Source organism: Callospermophilus lateralis, chromosome 15 (assembly GCF_048772815.1).
Source record: "Callospermophilus lateralis isolate mCalLat2 chromosome 15, mCalLat2.hap1, whole genome shotgun sequence".
Lineage (NCBI taxonomy): Eukaryota > Metazoa > Chordata > Mammalia > Rodentia > Sciuridae > Callospermophilus > Callospermophilus lateralis.
The window spans coordinates 85,163,452-85,184,699 of NC_135319.1; the positions used below are offsets into that span (position 1 = coordinate 85,163,452).

At 37.9% G+C, this 21,248-nt stretch overlaps 1 protein-coding gene across 8 annotated transcripts in view; it reads right to left on the reverse strand.

Moving 5' to 3' along the window:
• Positions 1 to 21,248, reverse strand: part of Ate1 (arginyltransferase 1) — a 144,496-nt gene that overhangs the window by 120,475 nt on the left and 2,773 nt on the right. For 3 of the 8 annotated variants that reach the window (XM_077105278.1, XM_077105277.1, XM_077105284.1), the window contains exons 2-8: positions 21,138 to 21,201; positions 18,973 to 19,035; positions 14,094 to 14,197; positions 11,645 to 11,899; positions 8,606 to 8,835; positions 6,153 to 6,281; positions 5,142 to 5,270 (exon numbers count right to left, since the gene is read on the reverse strand). In XM_077105278.1, coding sequence (XP_076961393.1) covers positions 5,142 to 5,270; positions 6,153 to 6,281; positions 8,606 to 8,835; positions 11,645 to 11,899; positions 14,094 to 14,197; positions 18,973 to 19,035; positions 21,138 to 21,201 — 974 coding nt within the window. Of the gene's footprint in view, positions 1 to 695; positions 1,250 to 2,518; positions 2,600 to 5,141; positions 5,271 to 6,152; positions 6,282 to 8,605; positions 8,836 to 11,644; positions 11,900 to 14,093; positions 14,198 to 18,972; positions 19,036 to 21,137; positions 21,202 to 21,248 lie in introns of those variants that run through there. The other 5 variants (XM_077105282.1, XM_077105280.1, XM_077105281.1 and 2 more) reach the window with 3 other exon arrangements.

Here is a 21,248-nt window from a genome sequence, read left to right on the forward strand (position 1 = left end):
TAGAAAATTACTATATTTGACAACATCATCAAAAAAAGATGGACAGGAGCAAAGCTATACTGGAGTAAAGAAAATGAAATTAGAAGGCAACCTGAATCCACAGGACAAACGAAGAAAGCCAGAAATGATAAATAAGAAAGTTACTATGACAAATTAGAAATAATTACTTATTCTTGTCCCTTTTCTCGGCTATATACAAAACATAAAATTAAATAACAATATGATTAAATTTGTGATATATGATATGCTTATGAATAATAGCACAATAAGGGAAAAAGGGAATAGTTTTAAACAGAAGTAATAGTAACTTATTATCTTTGGAATGACTTTAGCATAAATCTTAAATAGATCCTATAAAATGAAGATCTATATGGGAAGCCCTAGAGTAGCTACCAAGAAAATACTGTTAAAATATATAATAACTAGGTGTATCTCAGTGATAAAGCACTTGCCTAGCATACATGAGGTCCTGGGTTCAATCCCCAACATTGCCAAAAACAATACATATATGTAAAATATAAATGTAACACATGTGTAAATCATAAAGGAATTAAAATAAATAAAATAAACTGTTACACTAGAAAACAGTCATTTATTGCAAAAGGAAAAAAAAAGGAACAAAAAGACAGGGACACACAGGGAAAATGGGAAATGGCATTAAAACAAAATGCATAAATCCATCCAATCCCCTAGGATGCCTCAAGTCTGTGCACGCTGGAATAAAAACCTCCCACACAACCCTGCCACCCAGGTGCTCCTCAGTACCAGGTAGGATTTTGGAATGTCCAACATGGTAAGACTCCCTCTTTACTCTTTTCAAGACATGTAGATCATGAGATTCTCCTCCACCTAAACTTCTGGGAGGGGTGTGTGACCCAAGCATGATAAATTTCTCATACTCCCAGACACTGTGAACTTGCTCAGTCTCGGAGACAAGGATATATCTGAAGATGTGCCAATCAGCACCTGCCTTGGGACTTTTAACTGAAACCATCAGGAAAGAATCATGTATTAATTTTTACTTAGATCACTGTGAGAACATGAGACCTAAAGTGACAGCATCCACCTCTACTATCACATGCCTGCCTGAGAGAAACCATTACAGAGAAAAGATACACCAAGGATCAAATAAGGCCAGAAGTTCTGAATTACATATGCAAGTAAAAAATTAGTTCACAGGACAGGGGATGCTGCTCAGTGGTGGAGCACTTGCCTGGATATACCAACACTCTGGGTTCGATCCCTAGCACTGCAAAAAAGAAAAAAAAAAATCAGTTCAACTTCAATTTCTCTTGCCCATAAAGTTTCTTAACAAGTAAACAGAATTTACACCTCCCTTATTTAAAATCCTTAAATAATTCCCTATCACATTAACATTAGAGTCCAAAGACCTTATTTACCAATAAGTTCTACCAATTTTGGCCCGTAGATTATGTGATAACATAGAAATCAACTTTTGCAAGAGAAAACACCATAAGCAAAGTAAAAAAAAAAAAAAAAAAAAAAGTGAAAAAACAAAACATATGTAAAGAATTCCCAGTACCCCTCAAAAAAAATGAGCAAAAATCTGATCAAATGTTTTATAGGGGGAAAAAAACACTAATGGCCTTTAAACCTATGAAATTATGCTCAACTACACTTATAATAAAAGGATATAAATTAAACCAACACAGAAATTTCATTTCCGTCTATATAGCAAAAATCCAAACCCAAAACGTTTGCCTACTATTCCATGAGCACAGCCATCGAGGAGCAGGCATTCTCATGAACTGCTAGAGTGATGCTAACTGGATAGCTCCTAAGGAAGGGAACCCCTCTGAAGAGGAGGCTAGCTGTGACCCAGCAATCTGGGTGAAACCTATAGCAAAGACGAACTAATGAAAACACAAAAATTCTATGCATAAGGGTACTTACTGCAACACTGTGTAACAGCAAAGTACTAGAAATAATAAATGGTCATCAATAAAGCTCTATTTGAAAGAACTATGATACTTTCATGAAGCCTACCATGCAGCTACAGAATGGGATGAAAAAACTTCTCTACATACTGCTACGGAATGACCTTCAGGATACAAACAGTAAGTGTGGCATACAGAGTTGTGTCTAGAACATTACATCTAAGAAAGAGAAGGAAATGTGTGTATGTGTGCATGTAAGTGTGTAACATGGTACGTGACATAAATATGCATGTATGATATAAATATGCATGTGTGATGCACATACTTACATACTCACTTCCCATACATCCAAAGAGAGAGATCACACACATACAAACACACCCATAAATATCACATTCATGGCACTTTTTGCTTGCATTTTCAAAAATAATCAATAAAAAGAAGCAAAATTAATTCTAAGATAAATGAGCTAATTTCTTAAAAAAATATGATTTTCAAAAAGAAAATTTTGTTCTAATACTTAAAAGAGTATCAAAAGAAATCCTGATTCAAACAAACCAAATATAAAAAGGCATTTTTTTGAAATAACTAGAGAAAACTGAATATGTACTAGGCATTACATGATATAATTCTTGTGCATTTTGCTGAGTGTGAGGGTGGTATTGTAGATACTTTCTTTTTTTAAGTTTCTTTTTTTTTTCCTAGAGAGAGAGAAAGAATTTTTTTTAATATTTATTTTTTTAGTTTTCGGTGGACACAACATCTTTATTTTATTTTTATGTGGTGCCAAGGATCGAACCCAGTGCCCCACGCGTGCCAGGCGAGCGCATTACTGCTTAAGCCATATCCCCAGCCCCAAGTTTCTAACTTTTAATCAAGAACAGAGTTCCTTCTTTTCTTTGAAATAGTGTTTATTTATTAAAATAAACTAGGTTATTTACCATACAAATTACCCAACTGTTGTTTTAGCCCTTATCTTTCTGGTGAACTGGTGATTAGATCTAGAAGCTTCTACAGATCCAGATTCCAGGGCTGGGGATGTGGCTCAAGCGGTAACACACTCGCCTGGCATGCGTGCGGCTTGGGTTCGATCCTCAGCACCACATACAAACAAAGATGTTGGGTCCGCCGAAAACTAAAAAATAAGTATTAAAAAAATTCTCTCTCTCTCTCTAAAAAAAAAACAGATCCAGATTCCATTTCTTTAGCAACAATGTTCCTTAGGCAGTGCTTTATACGCATTGGACTCCATTAGGAGGCACATACCTGAATGTTCCACTTTGGCAATAAGTTGAGATATCTACTGAAATACAGATTAAATTATATCTAAGACTTGGTATAAAATAATCCAGCAAAGAAACAACAAAAAACTATGGAGAGATATAAAATTAAAATGGTAGCATGTTGAGAACTATTGAAGATAGGTACTTAGGAATTTTATGTATATCCCAAATAATATTTTTTTTGAAAATGTGGGTCTTACTTAAATCTCCAAAAGCCTCTGCTATCACATAACACAAACCCAATACTCTGACCATACTAAATCAAATGGTTTCTCAAGCACAGCACAGGATTTTAACGTGCACAGCTCCACACATCCTAGTCCTGTTGCCCACAATGCTTTTGTCTCTTTGGACCTACAAACACTTCCTCATCTGTGCAGGTTTGGTTCAGCCAGTACCTCTCTCAAAGAAAAAAAAAAAAAAAAATCTCTCTAACCTCCAGTCCTACACCAAGCTGGCTCTCCCTACGAACCCAATCCTAATTCCAACAATGTGGGAACTTCTTACCTGTCCCTGCAACTAGACTTCCAATGCCTGGACCACTACAGTAAGTAGGTCTGCATTGACCTGCACAGACAGTGAAGCTGTCAGGGAAAGGTTGAGGGAAAGACTCAGGGTGAACACACTACACCATGTGGAGAATGGTAAGGAGGCAGGTACAAAGCCTCAGTTTCCAGAGCAGGGGGAAGAGGCAAAGTTCAGGAAAAGACAGACCCAGGAAACTATCAAAAGGAGTTTCAAAGCTCAGCAGAATCCTGATTACCAGAAAATGCATGGACCCCAGCTGTGCATCTCAGTGGGGAACCCAGGTCAGCACTTTTCAAACCTGGAGACCTCCTTTAAGATGCAGATTCAGGGGCTGGGGTTGTGGCTCAGTGGCAGAGAGCTTGCCTCCCACATGTGAGGCACTGGGTTCAATCCCCAGCACCACATAAAAATAAATAAGTAAAATGAAGGAATGTGTACATCTACAACTAAAAAAAAAAAATTTTTTAAATGCAGATTCTGGGGCTGGAGTTATCGCTTAGTGGTAGAGCGCTCGCCTAGCGTGTTCGAGGCTGTGGGTTCGAGGCTGTGGGTTTGATCCTGATCCTCAGCATCACATATAAATAAAGGTATTGTGTGCAACAACTAAAAAATAAATAAACATTTAAAAAAATAAAGATTCTGACTGAGTAGACCTATGACAAGGCCTGAGATTCTGCATTTGAGGGCACAATGATGCTATTCACCTACAAATTACAGCTTTTAATCAGAAGACTGTAAGAGCCTGCGAAGTCAGCCTTTTCTCAGGGAACATGGAGGGCCGACTCCTGCCTTATTAATCCTCTCTTTAGCTTACACATTTTGTGCCATTAAAAAAACAAAAGCAATTAAATGAACAAACAAAAAAATCAAAATTTTTAATTCCTCTTTGTCTGCTGGCACCCTTTTTCTAACACCTAACTACCCCACTGTGGCGACATTCGGTCTCTTATTCATTCAATATCCCAGGCCTAGAAAATATAAGACCTCATAAATGCTTGTTAAGTGATGCTCTAAGTAATAACCTCAATATAGTCACTCTCCCCCTCCTACTTCCCTGGTCTGTCCTTCCCAGCTGAACATCAATCCCTTGAAGACAGATTCTTCCCTGGGTTCTGTGGCACACCATCTGGCACACACTGGTCCTTAGTCAAATGTCTGCTGACCTAGGCTGAACAACTGAACTCACAAGCACCCTATATCCAGGTTCCTCAAGAAAACCCTGCAGGAGGACATATCTTGAATCTTTTTTCTGAAGGACTCAAAATGCTCACAAGTATGACTCATTTTCACAACAGTTAAGCAAATCACAACGAAAGGAAGATCCCCTCAATTTAACAGGTAAGAAAATGGCACAAGAAGGTTATATATACATATTATGCTTCTTCTCAGACAACCTCGTCAACAAAGGAAAAAATGTTTTAGCAAACAGTACCTCAGTCTTTCCACATTCATCAGGCGGATCCTGGTGTATGGCCATTTGATACTTGACATATAAAGAAAAGGACTGGCTGAAGGACGACTTGAACTCTGGGTCCTCAAAGGAGACAGGTACTAACCTCACCTTCAGAGCAAGGAAAATACAAGCAAATGCTATTGAAACACCTCCAGCTGATGATGTGCTTCTGAAGGTGAGGCTAGAGTAAGATCTCCGCAAATCCACTTCCAAAGCTCAGCATTGGAATTTCTCATAAAAACAAGATCCTCTGGAGTAGGCTGACTGGCACCCAACCTAAGTGTCGACTGTGCACTAATGCCATGACCAACTCGCAAAAGGCCAGGACAGTCTGTCTTTGTTTCACTCTGGTTCTCTCTGTACCGGTCAACTCTACGTGCACTAATCAGCACTGCTGCTGATCGTGGCCATGGCCACCACTTTTGCACCCCCACTTATGTGAAGTGGTTTAAGCTTGCTTTCCCTTCCAGATTTTTCTTGGGTCATTTGATTTTCAAAATTACAAAAAGGTTATGAGGACATCCATTGAAACACTCTGCTACCTGAGTTTTCCAGCCCCACTCAATCGTGCATGGGTAGCACATTAACATAATAATTTAGCTATGACTATTTCTACAGATAACTTTTAAATATGAATAAAGCACACTAACCATGTTGGACAACACATGTCTAACATAGAAATATATTATTCTCAGTTATTTCACCTTAGAGCTCTCTCACTTTCAGGTAAATGCATCCAGATGTAGTGACTTTATATAAACTTTACATGTTACTTTCCACTTTGAAATTACACATAACTGGCACTTGACATGACACTGGGTACCATTTGCACTTTCAGAATGTCTATTAAGTCAGTCTTATCTCTGTGCAGATAAGCTGCAAACTGAATATAAGTAAAATGTACCACAAATAAATCAAGATTTCATACAATGATACCAAATGAAGGGGAAAGTTCTGTTTGCACAGAAAAATGACAATTGCCCTGCTGACCTGGCTCACAGTTGGTTTGTCAGGTGGGTCCTTGTGAATAACCATCTGGTATCGTTTATAGACCTGGTAAGACTCCTGAAATGTGGCTTTGAACTGAGAACTTGGTGGAGATGATCTCACCACCCTCACCTTCAGAAGGAGTTAAAAAACAATGTTCATTAATTAATTCATTTATTCATTCTGTAGAATATGCATTAGCAGTAATTCCCATACCACAAAAAAAGTTTCAGCAAATATTAAATCATAAATATAAAAATCATGAACATTATGAAAAAAATCAACTAGTTAATAAACAAGTGATTTCTGCAAGTTCTACACTCCTTAAACTGACAGAGGAGGATTCCTCTGAGCTCTAAGCCTCACCTCTGATGGCTGAACATGTGAGCCTGTGTACTGCACACAAGCAGGATTCTTCTAGCACTCATGGCAAAAGCACAAATACACACTCCTTAATGTTAGCTGTAAACAAATCGCCATCAATGTCAGTCGGAAAGACTGAAACTGTGAACATATTTTTTGAACATTTTCATTTATCATTTCTAACTTTAAATTTACAACTCCGTTAAATAAATAAAAACAATAATCCTCATAAAGCTTTCCTTCATAGCCTGGTAAAAAGGAAAACTCTGAAATTAGACTTCTTTTGCTCAAATCTCACATTGTCAACATCTTGGTCAAGGAAATTAACCTCTCTGTGACTTAGTTTTCTCATATATAAAATGAGGATGAATTAAAAGTAATAATTGAATATGGTAATGGCTAATATATATTTTATCATTAATTTTACTAACCAGTTAAAAGTATTAGCAAAGCACAACAATAAAACAAAATCAAATGCAATATAATAAAGCCATAACTGTTCTAGAGTGCCATGAGAAGTAATTCCTACATGAAGAGAGTGACATCCAGTGGATAACAAATCTCTATACATCCTGGGACCCATAACATTAAAAAAGCAATAGTGGGCTGGGTGTGGTGTTGCACACTTGGAATCCCAGCTACTTGGGAGGCTGAAGAAGGAGGATCAAAAGTTCGAAGCCAGTCTGGGTAACTTCAGAGATGGTATCTCAAAAAAAAAAAAAAGTTTAAAAGGTGGAGAGGGGGGACTGAGGATGTAGCTCAGTGGTAAAGCACTTACCTAGCATGTGCAAGGCCCTGTGTTCAAACATTAGTGCCACAAAACTAAATAAATAACTGAATGAATGAATGAATGGCTGGGGATGTCGTTCAGTGGCAGAGCGCTTGCCTTGTGTATGTGCGGCCCTGGGTTCCATTCCAAATACAAAAAAAGAAGCAAAAGTTTATGCTTATAGAACTGTTATATGAGGTATGGTTGATTCCCTGAATATATTACTATTTATAATCAAAAGATAAAGTCTCTTTATAAGGTCTCTTTATAAAATATTTTAGGTAGTGTACTCAACTCTCTTTACAATTGATTTTGTGGAGAAAAATCAATACCAAAATCAGAGTTATAATAATCAAAGTTATTAAAATAAAATTTAAGTTTGATAATACATATATTGCCCTAAGGTTTCGAATGCATCAAAGCTAATCTGTAGTATTAGGTTAAACATTAAGTGATATTCTTAGATGATATTAAGTTATAGATTCAAAGGCTGATTAGTTACTAATCAAGTATGAGAATATATAATGAAATCATTACAGTAAATGTCTTAGAGAAGATTTTTTTTTATTTTTATCTATTTGTGTACTTGGAGATAGGTCTCTCTATGTTGCCCAGGCTAGCTCAAACTTTTAATCCTCCAGCCTCAGCCCCACTCCCAGCCATCAGAGCAACTGGGATTACAGGCACATGCCACTGTGCCCAGTTGAGAATTTTATATAAGTGAAATTAATACTAAGAAATCTGAAATTAATCTAGAAATGTAAGTCAATTTGGAAAAAAAGAGAATTTTAGCTCTAAAACATTCATATCATGCCTAAATTGATTGGGACTACTTACGAGGAAGGAATTTTTCAGTATAACTTAATACTGCTTGGTTGATTCCTAACTGCTGGCTTGCATATATGACACTGATTGATGTCTTCATCAGATCAGAATACTCTAACAGGTAAAACAGTGATTTTCCTAGTATGATCTAGTCTCTTACTATCTAAACTACCTTTTGCTATCTAAATTTCTAAAACGAAATTCTAAAGAGTATTTTTCTTTTTTTTTAACTACTTAATTTCAAAGGATACAAAAACCATAACAACATGCTAAAACTGGAATAATTTTCAGAATTTTAGTAGCTAGTTGCCTCAAATATTTTCAAAAATTCTTTTTTGAAGAAGTGGATATTTCTCTCAAATAGTAGCTAACTTAGTAAACCCCAATTCTCCTTCATTTCTCGTAATTTAAAATATCAAAATATAGGCAAATAAGTTCAAAGAAAATAAAGTACCCAAAAACAAACAAACATCAACAAATTAAAAAACCTCCAAAATACCTCTAACTTGTGTGACGCATTCTCTGGCAAAGATTCAAAAATTAAATCTTCAAGTGATTTGGGCTGGTTGGATTTAGCCTTTGGTGGGAACAAAGATGGTGGCTGACCTTGAGCCTGGAAACCCTCATGTTCTCCAGCTGGATTTTGCTGCATGAGTTTTAACCTTTTTCTTTCTTTCCGGATTTCCTTTGCTTTTCGACATGGAGGCTTACTCAAATCAGCCCCTTTGCCTAAAAAGAGTTTCAAAATATTAGACCAATCACACTTGGCTCTAAAAATGTTTTTTCAAGAATCTCAAAAATTCTACACAGTTCCAAGAGTTCTAACAGTTAAGTTAGTTCTAGGGAAGAGGCTCTAGGTTCAACTTGCAATTCTACCTCAAAAGCAAGAATTGCCAAAAAAGGAAAGTGTCCCTGAAACTTTTCAAGGCAGTTCTTACTATTGAAAAATCTCTTAAAATACCATCCATTTCTCTGCCTTTGTAAGTAGAAAGAACATATCCAATCAAATATCTTCTGCTTGTTTAACCCACATTTCTAGAGGCAATTCCTGATAGCACTGATGGCAGTGGATGAATAAATGAATGACGGAATTAGAATATATAATTAATAAACAGATTTAGGTACTGAGCAGCTATGACTATTAACATTAAGAAAAGAGAGGCATCCATGGGGCTGTAGCTCAGTGGTAGAGTGCTGGCCTTACACGTGTAAGGCACTGCAATCGATTCTCAGCACCACATGAAAATAAATAAAGATACTGTGCGCGTTCATCTACAACTAAATAAATATTTTTTTAAAAAAAAAGAGAGAGGCACCCAGACATTTATATCTTCTGAAAGGAAATTCAATGACCCATAGAGTAACCTTAACAAGCCTCAAATAAATAATATCCTAAGATGATTAAAACTTCCCCCCTTCAAAAGAACAAAAGAAAACTTAGCCCTGAACTTGGTTAAAAGTTCTAGATCCAACTATCAATTTATAGGTGGCCAAAGAACGGTTAAACTGCATTTGCAGATATGATCAGTTAGTTACAAAGAGTGGGACAAACAACCCACGAAAATCAACTCACTTTCTTCAACAAGTAATAACCTGAAAGTTAACATAGGGGAACAACAGAAGAGAAACCTACAGTTCAAAAAAAGATTTTTTTAAATGCATCAACCAGTTGTGTTGGAATCATCTGACTCTTGACACAAACCAATATTTAAAAACTGGAATTGAACACTGAATATTCAATGGCATTATGAAATTTTACTTAGGTGTAATAATGGTATTGTGAATATATTTTTTCAAGTTTTTATCTTTTAGAGATGAATTCTAAAGAATATGGCATAGGGGGCTGGGGATGTGGCTCAAGTGGTAGTGCGCCCATGCCTGGCATGCGTGCGGCCCAGGTTCGATTCTCAGCACCACGTACAAACAAAGATGTTGTGTCCACCGATAACTAAAAAATAAATATTAAAAAATTCTCTCTCTCTCTCTCTCTCTCTCTCTCTCTCTCTCTCTCTGTCTCTCTCACTCTCTCTTAAAAAAAATAAAAACAGTAAAAAAAAAAAAAAAAAGAATATGGCATAGTATCTAAAATTTGCTTCAGTATGATACTAGGAGGAGGAACTAGATTTGGGCAGAGATAAAACATAGTGACTGTAATGAGTAAAGAACTATATCAAACAAGGACAGGGGACATGACGTTCATTGTACTATTCTATCTACACTGGCCTGCATTTGAAATCCTCTGTAATGAAAAGCTTTCTAGAAATTTAACTAGCTATAAATAATATTTATAAGAAGAAATAAATAGCCAGGCATGGTGGCACACATCTGTAATCCCAGCGGCTCAGGAGGCTGAGGGAGGACGATCATGAATTCAAAACCAATCTCAGCAAAAGTGAGGTGCTAATAAGCAACTCAGTGAGATCCTGTCTCTAAATAAAATACAAAACAGGGCTGGGGATGTGGCTCAGTCCCTGGTACCAAAATAAATAAATAAATAAAAGAGCTGACCCTGTACCACACAAAAGAATTAGGGTTGAAAGAAATTCTCTAAACATAATATTTCATTGGACTATTCTTATTAATTAGGATGAAATCTTAGACTAACATCAATTTAAATACCATGAATGACTTATGTAAAAAATATTTTAAAAGTGCCAATGGAAAGTTCTCTGCACTTTGACTTCTATAACATAATTTGGAACCAAAAAAAAAAAAATTCTAATACTAAAAGAATCACTCCTGGCATCATTTTGAATGAATAGAAATTAATTCAAAAACTATCCAACTTCATATTTTATGAAATAATTTTGAAAAAGTCATACATATATAGGTAAAAAAACCCATTTAATAGTGTGTGAATTTTTTTTTTTTAGTGTGTGAATTTTTTAAACCTAACTTTTTTTATAAATGAGAACATAGGAAAAAGTCTTACCTTATTAATATTAAGCATGAAAATATAGACTTTTTAAATAAAAATGAATTATAACTGTATTAAAAATTTGAATGATAAACTTAAGAATTTCAAAATATCTGCATTTTGGACATAATACCTATAATCTCATTTTTCTAAAAATAACTGTTTATTTTTTATCACCATATCTTTTCTTTCTTTCTTTCTTTCTTTCTTTCTTTTAGTTGTAGATGGACACAATACCTTTACTTTATTTATTTGTTTTTACACGGTGCTGAGGATCGAACCCAGGGCCTCGCACGTTGAGGCGAGTGCTCTACCAACTGAGCCAGAACCCCAGCCCTCACCATACCTTTTCATTAACAAAAATCTAATTCTCAAGCCTCTAAGGTTATAATGTAATGAAATAGAATTCTTGAAATGTCTGTATTTGGAGAAAATAAGGGTATTATTTCAGGATTTTAAGCACAATGGTTTAAAAAGACATGATTTGTTCATCTAAATATAGGTAGTCTCTTCCAGTATAAAACAGGGCTCTATGTTACAGATATCATGAAAGCCAAGCATCACAGTGACTCAAGCAAAAAGAAAAGCAGTTAATATGACTTGATATCAAATGTTCATTACCTGGCTTAGGAACAGTATGAACTTTAATTGAATGTGATGGTTCACCAGAGCCCAACTTCTCTTCTATAGCTTGTGAATGAATTGATTCATTTGATCCTTCCTTCTTTGAGTTTTTTTCTTTCTTCATCTCTTCATTCTCTAAGCTCTCTTTGAGGTCATCACTGAGAGTTTTAAGATCACACTTTATATCCAATTTATTTATTAATGCAAAGTCACCTGCAACAGCATCCTCCACTGTGGAATCCATGGGCTCATCTAAAAGCCAGAAGAAAAGAAAGTCCATCGGTTGGGGTCATTTGACATGGCCAAGATAAACACAGAACTATAATGCCCCTATTTCCAGCATAGAGAAACTACTGTGTATCCACCAAATCCATTCTCCTCCTTTCAAAGCAGGAGAGCTGTCCTTGAAACCATGGTGCCCTGACTGAAGGCACTGCCCATCACTCTTGAAGTTGTGACCAAATTCCCAACGACAAAAGACCTAATTTTGTCTCACTTAAAAGAAAACTGTGACCTAGGACTTCTATCTTAACCCATCTCTGGCTGGGTTAAAAAAAAAAAAAAAAAAAAAAAAAACAGAGTGACCTGGGAAATCAAATGTTGAAGTGAGTCCCAGAATGGCCAAGGGGGAGCAAAGCTCCAGTTCTACCCAGAACACAATGGACGTGAAGGAAGAAACCGACTCCCAGCACTGTGTAGCCACTGGGTTTTGGTGTCTTTTTGTCAGAGCTGTTTAGGCTTTTACCCTAATGAGTGCATCATTCCTTGAATTAAGTTCCAGACATAAATAATTTAGAAGCTCGAAACAAGACAAATAAAGAGCCAAATACAAAAACTATGTAAAAAGATATGCAACCATCAATTTACAAAGGGACAGCATCCTCAAAGCTTATCTACATGTTAATTTTTGAAACTCAGAACATGATTCCCAGATTCAAAAAAAAAAAAACCCTGCATATTAACTAGCAAACAAAAATCTATTTAAACTTGAAGAGTATGTACCAGTAAAATTCTGACGTTTCCAATGTTCCAATCAGCACTGAACCTATAAAATTAAGCCTCTGGCCTCTTCCGTGCCCATAGCTCTACCAAGTCTGCTCCACACTGTCCTGAATCCTGGTCCACCCAGGGCTGTGCCTGGTAAAAACTTAACCTTTCATGCAGGTCTCTATCTCCAGGGCATAAGGCAGTGACATGGGTGGTGCAAGGATGGAAATCATACTTGTGGAATGAATTAGCAAGCTAGGAGGTTCTCAGGATTAAGTGTTTCCTATGGCAATTGTGAAAAAGAGCTCTGAGAATAGACAGCATTCCCAATTCTTACACTCTTGCTGTAGGCACTGCCAACAAGAAACCTTTTGTAAAGGTTAAAAAAGAAAAACCAGCAGCTTGGAAGCAGAAACAGGAGGATCGCAAGTTCAAAGCCAGCCTCAGCAATGGTGAGGCACTGAGCAACTCAATGAGACCCTGTCTCAAAATAGACTACAAAACAGGGCTGGGGATGTGGCTCAAGTGGTCAAATGCCCCTGAGTTTAATACCAAAAAAGAAGAAGAAGAAATTTAAAAACTCTGAAAAAGTTAAGAATCTATATCCAAAGTTAATTAAATGCTACTAATCATCTCTTAGGAAAATCACTCATAATTTAAAATTCATCAGATAAATAAAAAAGAACTTTGGATAACATAATTTCTTGAAGGAAAGCCTTATTCAAATACAGAAAACCTGCCAGGTGCAGTGGCACACACCTTTAATCTCAATGGCTCAGGAAACTGAGGCAGGAGAATCACAAGTTTAAAGCCAGTCAAAGAAAGATGAGGTGCTAAGCAACTAAGTGAGACCCTGTCTCTATAAATAAAATACAAAATAGGGCTGGAATGTGGCTCACTGGTCAAGTGCCCCTGAGTTCAATCCCTGGTGGTAGTAATAATAATAATAATGAAAACCTAACCCTTACTCAGCAAAGACACAGTGCAGTCTTGTATAGGCTGTATCTAAATATCTGCTTCTCTAGACATAATGCCACTTTCTTTTTCATTTTTTTGTTTTTTGTGTATGTGGTGCTAGGGTTTGAACCCAGGGCTTTGTGCATGCAAGGCAAACATTCTACCAACTGAGCTATACACCCAGCTCACTTTCCACTGACTTCATAAGCATATTATAGGAATTGAGTAAGATAAGTTGTCAAAACATTCAAAAAATGAAAATTTCAATAAACTCCAGAAAGTCACACCATTTTGAAAATGACCCTCCATTTTCTTTCCAAGCTCAACTCTCCTTCCTTGATCTGGGGGTGACTGGAATGGCAGAATGTAGTCCCTGTCATCTCAATAGTACATGATTACAGCAACCCCACTCCCTGACCTAACCGGAGGTGTTTCAAAGTGGGAATGCTGAAAAGATTCATCATGCTAAAGTAAATAGATTTTAGACCCGGTTTCATCTTACCCCCACAATTTCCTTTGGAAATCTCCCCTTTAGCCAGAAATTTCAACATTTTTTTCAAAACTTTCTTGTGAGATTTTGATGGCTGGAACTGTAAAGGTCGGCACCTACAAAAGCAAAACGAATATTTTTAAAGAAAACTAAAACTCTGAAGAAACAAAATCAGTCTGGGTAGTACCAAGGACGAGGCCAATGTTATACATGGGATTCTGATTAAAGATGGGGCTTAAGGAGCCTCTAATTCCACACTAAATTTCATTAATGCTGTAGTGAGGAGAAAGGGGGGGAAGGAGGAAGGGAAAAAGAGAAAGGAAAACACATAAACCAAAGTTTAAAAAGAGAAGGGGAGAAACGCCAGAAGGGTAGGCAGAAGTACAGTGAGGACAGACAGTGACCAAAGAAAGCCGAGCCCTGATTTTCAAGGGCTCCCTCAGAGTCCATTTCCAAAGCAGTCAGCCATCAGATCCCTCCCTCCTCTGCCCCCTTGACTTCCCCCTACACAGGTAGCTTTCAGGAGATGGCAGAGGAGGGGCCTCTGCTGCAGCCAGCACACTGACTGAAAACAAGAAGCTCAAACGAGGTCCACAGCCTGATCCTGAGCTCCCAACCCTGCCCCAGAACACCAGAGGGTTACTCTTTCTCTCCAAAGTATGATCAGACCTGACGACAAACCACATGTTCCCCAACAGAAGAGCCCAGCCAGATCAACGAATCCGAGGCTCATAGAAAGTAAGCCCCACTGGGGTGCAGAATTTCCAGTGGAACACTGGAACCCTGAAGTCATCAGATCCTCCAGGACATCCGCTACTGTGTAGATAGGTACCTAACAGGTGGCACAAAGTAACCAGGAAGTTTAGACTAAGCAGAAAAACCTTAAAAACTCCTCAGAAATCTCTATTTCTCTTTAGCTACCACAGCCATGGAGCAACAGGCATCCCCCCAACACAAAACAGAAACTGGGCCAAAATAAAAGACCCTCAGAAGGAAGGACTGGTAAGAGAAATAAAAATTAAGGTAAAGACTTGGAAAATAAAGTTAAGGAAATTTCCAAAAAATTCAGTAAAAATAGATGGAAAAGTGAAAAGAAAAATATTAGAGAAGCAGGGCATGGTGGTGCGTGCCAGTATCCCAGAGACTAGGGAGGCTAAGGCAAGAGGATCTAAAGTTTGAGGCCAACCTCAGCAACTTAAAAAGGCTTAGTGAGACCCTATCACAAAATAAAAAATAGAGAGGACTGGGGATGTGATCCAATGGTCAAATGCCCCTTGGTTCAATCCCCAGTACACTCCCAAAAAAGTCAGAGGACCAATCCAAAAGGTCCAATATCTGAATAAAGGCACTTCAAAGAAAGACAAAGAAAGGAAGATCAACAACATAATATAAGAAAATTTTCCCAAATTGAAGAATGAAAGGATTTCCCAGATCAGAAGGGTCCCACTCCAGGCCATGTGCGATAGACAAAAACACACACACAGCCAAATTGTGTAACATCAGAACACTAAGGATGAAAGATCTTCCAAAGACAAAGGCACGAGAATCAGATGCCACCTGACTTCTGAACAACAGCACAACAATGAGCAAAGCCTTGAAGACTCCAGAGGAAAATTACTCCCATCTTACATTTCCATACGCAGCAGAACTAAAAAGCCCTTCTGAGGAGTTAATTAAAACATTTTCAGACATGCAAAGTCTCAAAAAAATTTTTCTCATGTACTTTTTCTCAGGAAGCTTTAGAAGATGAGCTTCCCTAAAACAAGGGAATAATCAAAGAAAGAAGGCAAATAGATGAGATGGAGATTCAACTCAGAGCCAACGAGCATTCCCTAGATGATGATGACGAGAGATCCAGGATGACGGCGCTGCAGCAAGCATGAAGGGCAGGAGAGTGTCAGGAAGACGACGACGCAGGCAGTAGCAACACATCTAGACACATCAAGAGAAAAAGCACACCACAGAGAGGGTTTCAAAACACCTGGGAACAGGTACACTGAAGACTCTGCAAACAACAAAACCGGTAACTCCAGGGAAAGCAAGGGAACAGTCACAGAAGCCCACACAGCTCAGCTGGGAAGCACATCTACATGTTCATAATGCTTCGAACCATCCATCCAAAATCTTCATACTTCAAAAATGAGAGGCTGGGGGTGAGAAGAAAAAGGAGCCTGAATGTGGCAGTGGAACAGTAAAAGACAGCCAAATCCTCGTTCATAGGGAGAAGCCCTGCAAAAACCGGGGCCCGGGGGGAAATATCAGTATTATAATTAAATAAGCATGTTACTTTAAAAGATAGGGAGGTGAAAACCAAAAGAATCAGCTAAGGGCTGACAGTGATGGCCACAGAGAAACAGAAAAAGGGAAAGGAGGGCTTCAGGGACTGCTAGTCCAAAATAAGCTTTATGGGACCATCTGGACTTTATGAGCATGTATAATGCTTACAAAATTTTAAATTCATGTGCTAGGCAGGCAATCCCTAACCTCTGCCTATCAAAAAGACAAACTGTAGTTGAGCACAGTGGCGCATGCCTATAATCTCAGCAGCTTGAGAGGATAAGGCAGGAGGATGGTGAGTTCAAAGCCAGCCTCAGCAACTTAACGAGGCACTTAGAAACTCAGTGAGACCCGGTCTCTAAATAAAATAAAAAAGAGGGCTGAGGGTGTGGCTCAGTGGTTGAGTGACCCTGAGTTCAATCCCTGATACCAAAAAAAAAAAAAAAAAAAAAAAGACAAGTTGTGAGATTTAATTTCCCTTCCTTAAGTTCTCATTATAACTTCACAATGAACAAAACAGTCTAAATAGGAAGTATGAATAATGACTCCATAAGATTAAGGTATATAAAGAAATTCTGTAAAGAGCAACAATTCAGTTCAGGAAATGTTTGATTCCAGGTGAAATTCAAAAATCACATTTGGCAGTTAACTCAATCTCTTCTCATAAAGGCAATACACCTAAAAGAGTGCTTTGCATGTAACAATTAGGTAATTTTCCTTTACAATTGAAAGCAACCTCTTCTTATCATAAAAATCCTCAGGGTATCTTGTTCATAATCCAGAAAGTGACTTCTGCCTTGAAGGATGTCATCTCCTCATAACCAAGAAAGCTGAAAGAGGGTGGCAAAAGCTATGCTGTATTCTATTATATGTGAATAAATGAGACAATGTCAGCAAACCACACACCAATCTTTTCTCTTCATCATCTGCCCATCTGATGTCCAGTTAGGTTAGAGAAAACTCTTCATTAGGAATCAGGGGACCATTGGGAGTCCATAATTATCCTAAAATTAAGACATGAAGGTGATATATCTGTGTCTATATGCCCTCAAGGCTTTTATTTAAACAGACAGGGGTTTGGGCTTTCACCAAATTCTCAAAATAGCCTACAACTCAAAAACAAATTAATAGCAATTAAGGGAGGCAGGTGCAAAGACCAGACAAAAAAATGGGGAGATACAATTATGATTTTTTTAATCTAGAACATATTTACACATTTAAACTGAGGACAAATACATACTCAAAAGCAGTTTCATATTTTCTACAAAAAGAAAAGTTTGTTTGTTTTGGTACTAGGAATTGAACCTCTACCACTAAGTTACATCCCCAGACCTTTATTTACTTACTTATTTATTTATGAAAGGGGAAAAGGAAGTTTTACTGCTTTCTAGCAAAGGATAAACAGGGGACTCCTGTCCCAGAGGCTGTGATTCTGCCCATCAAGAGGAACAGGGGTTTCAAGTGGTCATTTGTTAGAGTCTGTAAACAAGTCAGGATAGCGCCTGGCATTTTGCCAGAGAAATGTTAGAGTCTGTAAACAAGTCTGGATGGCGCCTGGCAAAATGCCAGAGGGAGTGGTTTGTGAAGTAACAAAAGTGAGCCATTAAGTGTGAAGATTCCTTATTGGTTGACTGCTGTATCGAGTTTATGTTAATTAGATAAGCTGTGTGGAATGTATAAATACCACTCCTGTCCTACAATAAAGGGCTCCCACTCCTGCTGTATCAATGTACGGGAGTTTTTCCGTCACCACCCCCCCACACCGGTTATTTTGCTGCAGCGGGACTGCAGCAGTGATTCAAATTTCTTAGATATTCTGGTGCCATCCTCAAAATCTGAATTACTTCGGTCCTGTGGTGGGTGTGTGCTCAAGGACAGATAACTCTGCCTATGATGAGAAGAAATGAATCTGTTTGTCCTAAGATCAGGGAGGAGGACTTTTATTTTTCATTTTGAGACAAGATTCTCACTAAATTGCAGAGGCTAGGACTGAATTGTGATCCTCCTGCCTCAGCCTCCCAAGGGGGATTAGGAGCATGTGCCACCACACCTGGCAAAAAAAGGCCTTTATAATCTGAAAAGGAAAGAAAATTCTTCTGTGTTGCAATGAGGTGGGAGGGTACATAGGAAAAGATCCAAAAGGGACCAAAAGGTTATGAAAAAAAATCAAGAAATAGACTTTTTGGTTTAAGTCTTCCCCGTAAGAAAAGTAGGCTCTGTATATGGCAGAGTGGAGTTATGCCCTCCTACTACTACAGGATCCTGTGGTTTGACTGACTATAAACACAGCGGAGCAACAATAGAATATGGAGATTCCTCTGCTAAGTCCTATAAAAATTTGGTATCTAAGAGCATTTTGAATATTTACCAATATTCACAGCATCCACTAATTAGAATGCTAAAAATAAAGCAATGAAACATTTTCTTACATCTTATTTATATAAGGATCAATTAAGCTATTATTAAAAGTTATTGGTTAACATATAAATAATACAGCATGAGTATTCGAAAAGACATTTGTTTTTCCTTATAATGTCTACCTAAACTCATAATAAAAAAGCATAAGATTCTGCTTTAAAATAGCACATAGTCTTCCCATGATAGATCCCCTTACCTTATTGTATACTGAGGACAGCATGTCTGATTCATGACAGGTTTATACACATACTTCCCGCTTCTAAAATTATAAAAAGTTTGTTAATTCCTTACACTGTTCACATGGGCCAAAACAGGTTAGTACAAGAACACTAAATTAAGGGTAAAACTTTAGTGATTAGTATAAAAACGTATTTAGGTTTAACTGCTCTTCAAAACCAAAATCATCTTGCAAGTAGGTATACCAAGCACCAGAAGCCAGCCTTCTCCTTCTCAAACCTTTACATATTTACAGCAAGGTGAACTGCCTCAATTACCTTCTCACCAGCACCTGCCATCCCTTCGATGCCTTTGCCTACCACCAATACCCCAAAACCATAGGACAATGAAAGAAAACCGCCAGTGATGAGGTGGGACTGATGGATGCCACCACTGTGAACCCCGGCATGGATGATCACAAGCATAAAATACCACAAACTAAACTCTCTCCAGGCATCCCAGACCCCAGCCAATGGCAGAACCACTCATTCAGCCAGAAACCTGTCGATCTTTTTAGACTATCCCCTCTAACTCACCTCTGTATCTTATCAACAAGCTCTCTAGAGCTCAAATGTGCCCCTTCCCCTCCATCTCCACTGCCACTAACACACAAGTCCTCGTCATTTCCTATCTGGATAGTGTAATAATTTCTGGAACTTTCTTCCTGCCTCCATGATCACCTCCTTAAACTCCTCTCTGCCATCTGAATGCTCTTATTCAAATCAAATTCGGTCATGTATGTTTCTTAAAATTGTTCATGGTTCCCCTCTACCTTAAAAAATAATAAGGTTCCTTATCATGGCATAAAAAATCCTCAACTGGGGCTGGGGATGTGGCTCAAGCGGTAGCACGCTCCCCTGGCATGCATTCGGCCCAGGTTCGATCCTCAGCACCACATACAAAGATGTTGTGTCCACTGAGAACTAAAAAATAAATATTAAAAAAATTCTTTTTCTCTCTCTCTTTCTTCTTTTAAAAAAAAAAAAAAAAAAATCCTCAACTTCTGACCTAAACCTCCCTCTTGAACTTCATAATTAAAGTCATTAACATTTTAACTGATATGTTTAATCCCATGTCTTTGGAGAATATTAGTTAGACTACTTAATGTTGCTTATATTTACATAAGAAACTTTATCTACAAGTTACTTAAAAATCATCTCTAAAAACAACTACTCCACAAAAGCAATGAGTAACCCTTAATGGAATTTTTAAAAAATAGATTTTGAGACAATCTAGAAAATCTAGATTGGGGAAAGGTAAAATGAAAGAACTATTAATTTTAAAGTGTGATAAAGGTATTGTAGGTGTGGGGAGCCATTCTCACACGTGACTGGGCGACTCCCGGTTAGGGTCTGAGGCGCTCTGGCTGTGTGGGAGCTTTCCCGGCCCTCTCCTGATGAGAGAACCCATCCGGGTGGGGGTGTGACTGACCACTGACCCCGGGGGCCCAATCACTGACCCTGACCTTGGAGTGCGGCCCCCCCGCCTTCAACCTTCATTGGATGGAATTCTCCCCTGAATTTCTTGTTCCCCAATAAAAGGCTACTCCCTGGCGTGCTCACTCTCTCTCTCTCCTGCTAGCCCTGAGTAATCCTTGCTGCCCTACCGGGCGATTAGACATAGGAACCAGAGAGGGGAGCCGTCTCAGACCTGGTCATAGAAAAAGGTAACTGAGTCTGTGTGTTTATTTCGATCTCTGCTAGCTAACTTTTATGCCAAGAACCTCATTAATGAAACCAATGCGCTGGCCGCATGGTGGATGTAGGTATGTTAAAAGGAAAAAAATCCCTTCCCTCTTAAATATACATATTTATTAGGAGTATATGGATATGCTATCTGTAATAATAATTTAGGCGTAATTTGCTGTGAAGTGTTTTGAGACTGGAGACAGGGGAAGCGATAAGAATGGATAAAACAAGATTGGCAGAATTTTACTAACTTCTGAAGCTTAGTGATAGATACATGAGGCTCTACTTCTCTGTTTACTTGAAATTTTCCTAATTTTTTTTAAATAACAAAATAACTACATAAAAGAACAAACACCTTATTAAACCTCTTTCTAACAAGAAAATATTCTAAAAGCAAACTTTTTATAAGAAGTACCTGAAAAACAGCAGAAAGTATCTTTGTATTAAAAAACTTTACCTTCGCCATCCTCGATCTATAAGGTCTTGATAATCCTGTACTGTCAGAGAATGTGCCCACATGCCTGAAAAAAATAAGATGTGTTAAATTCAGCAGGGTTAAACTTCCTTC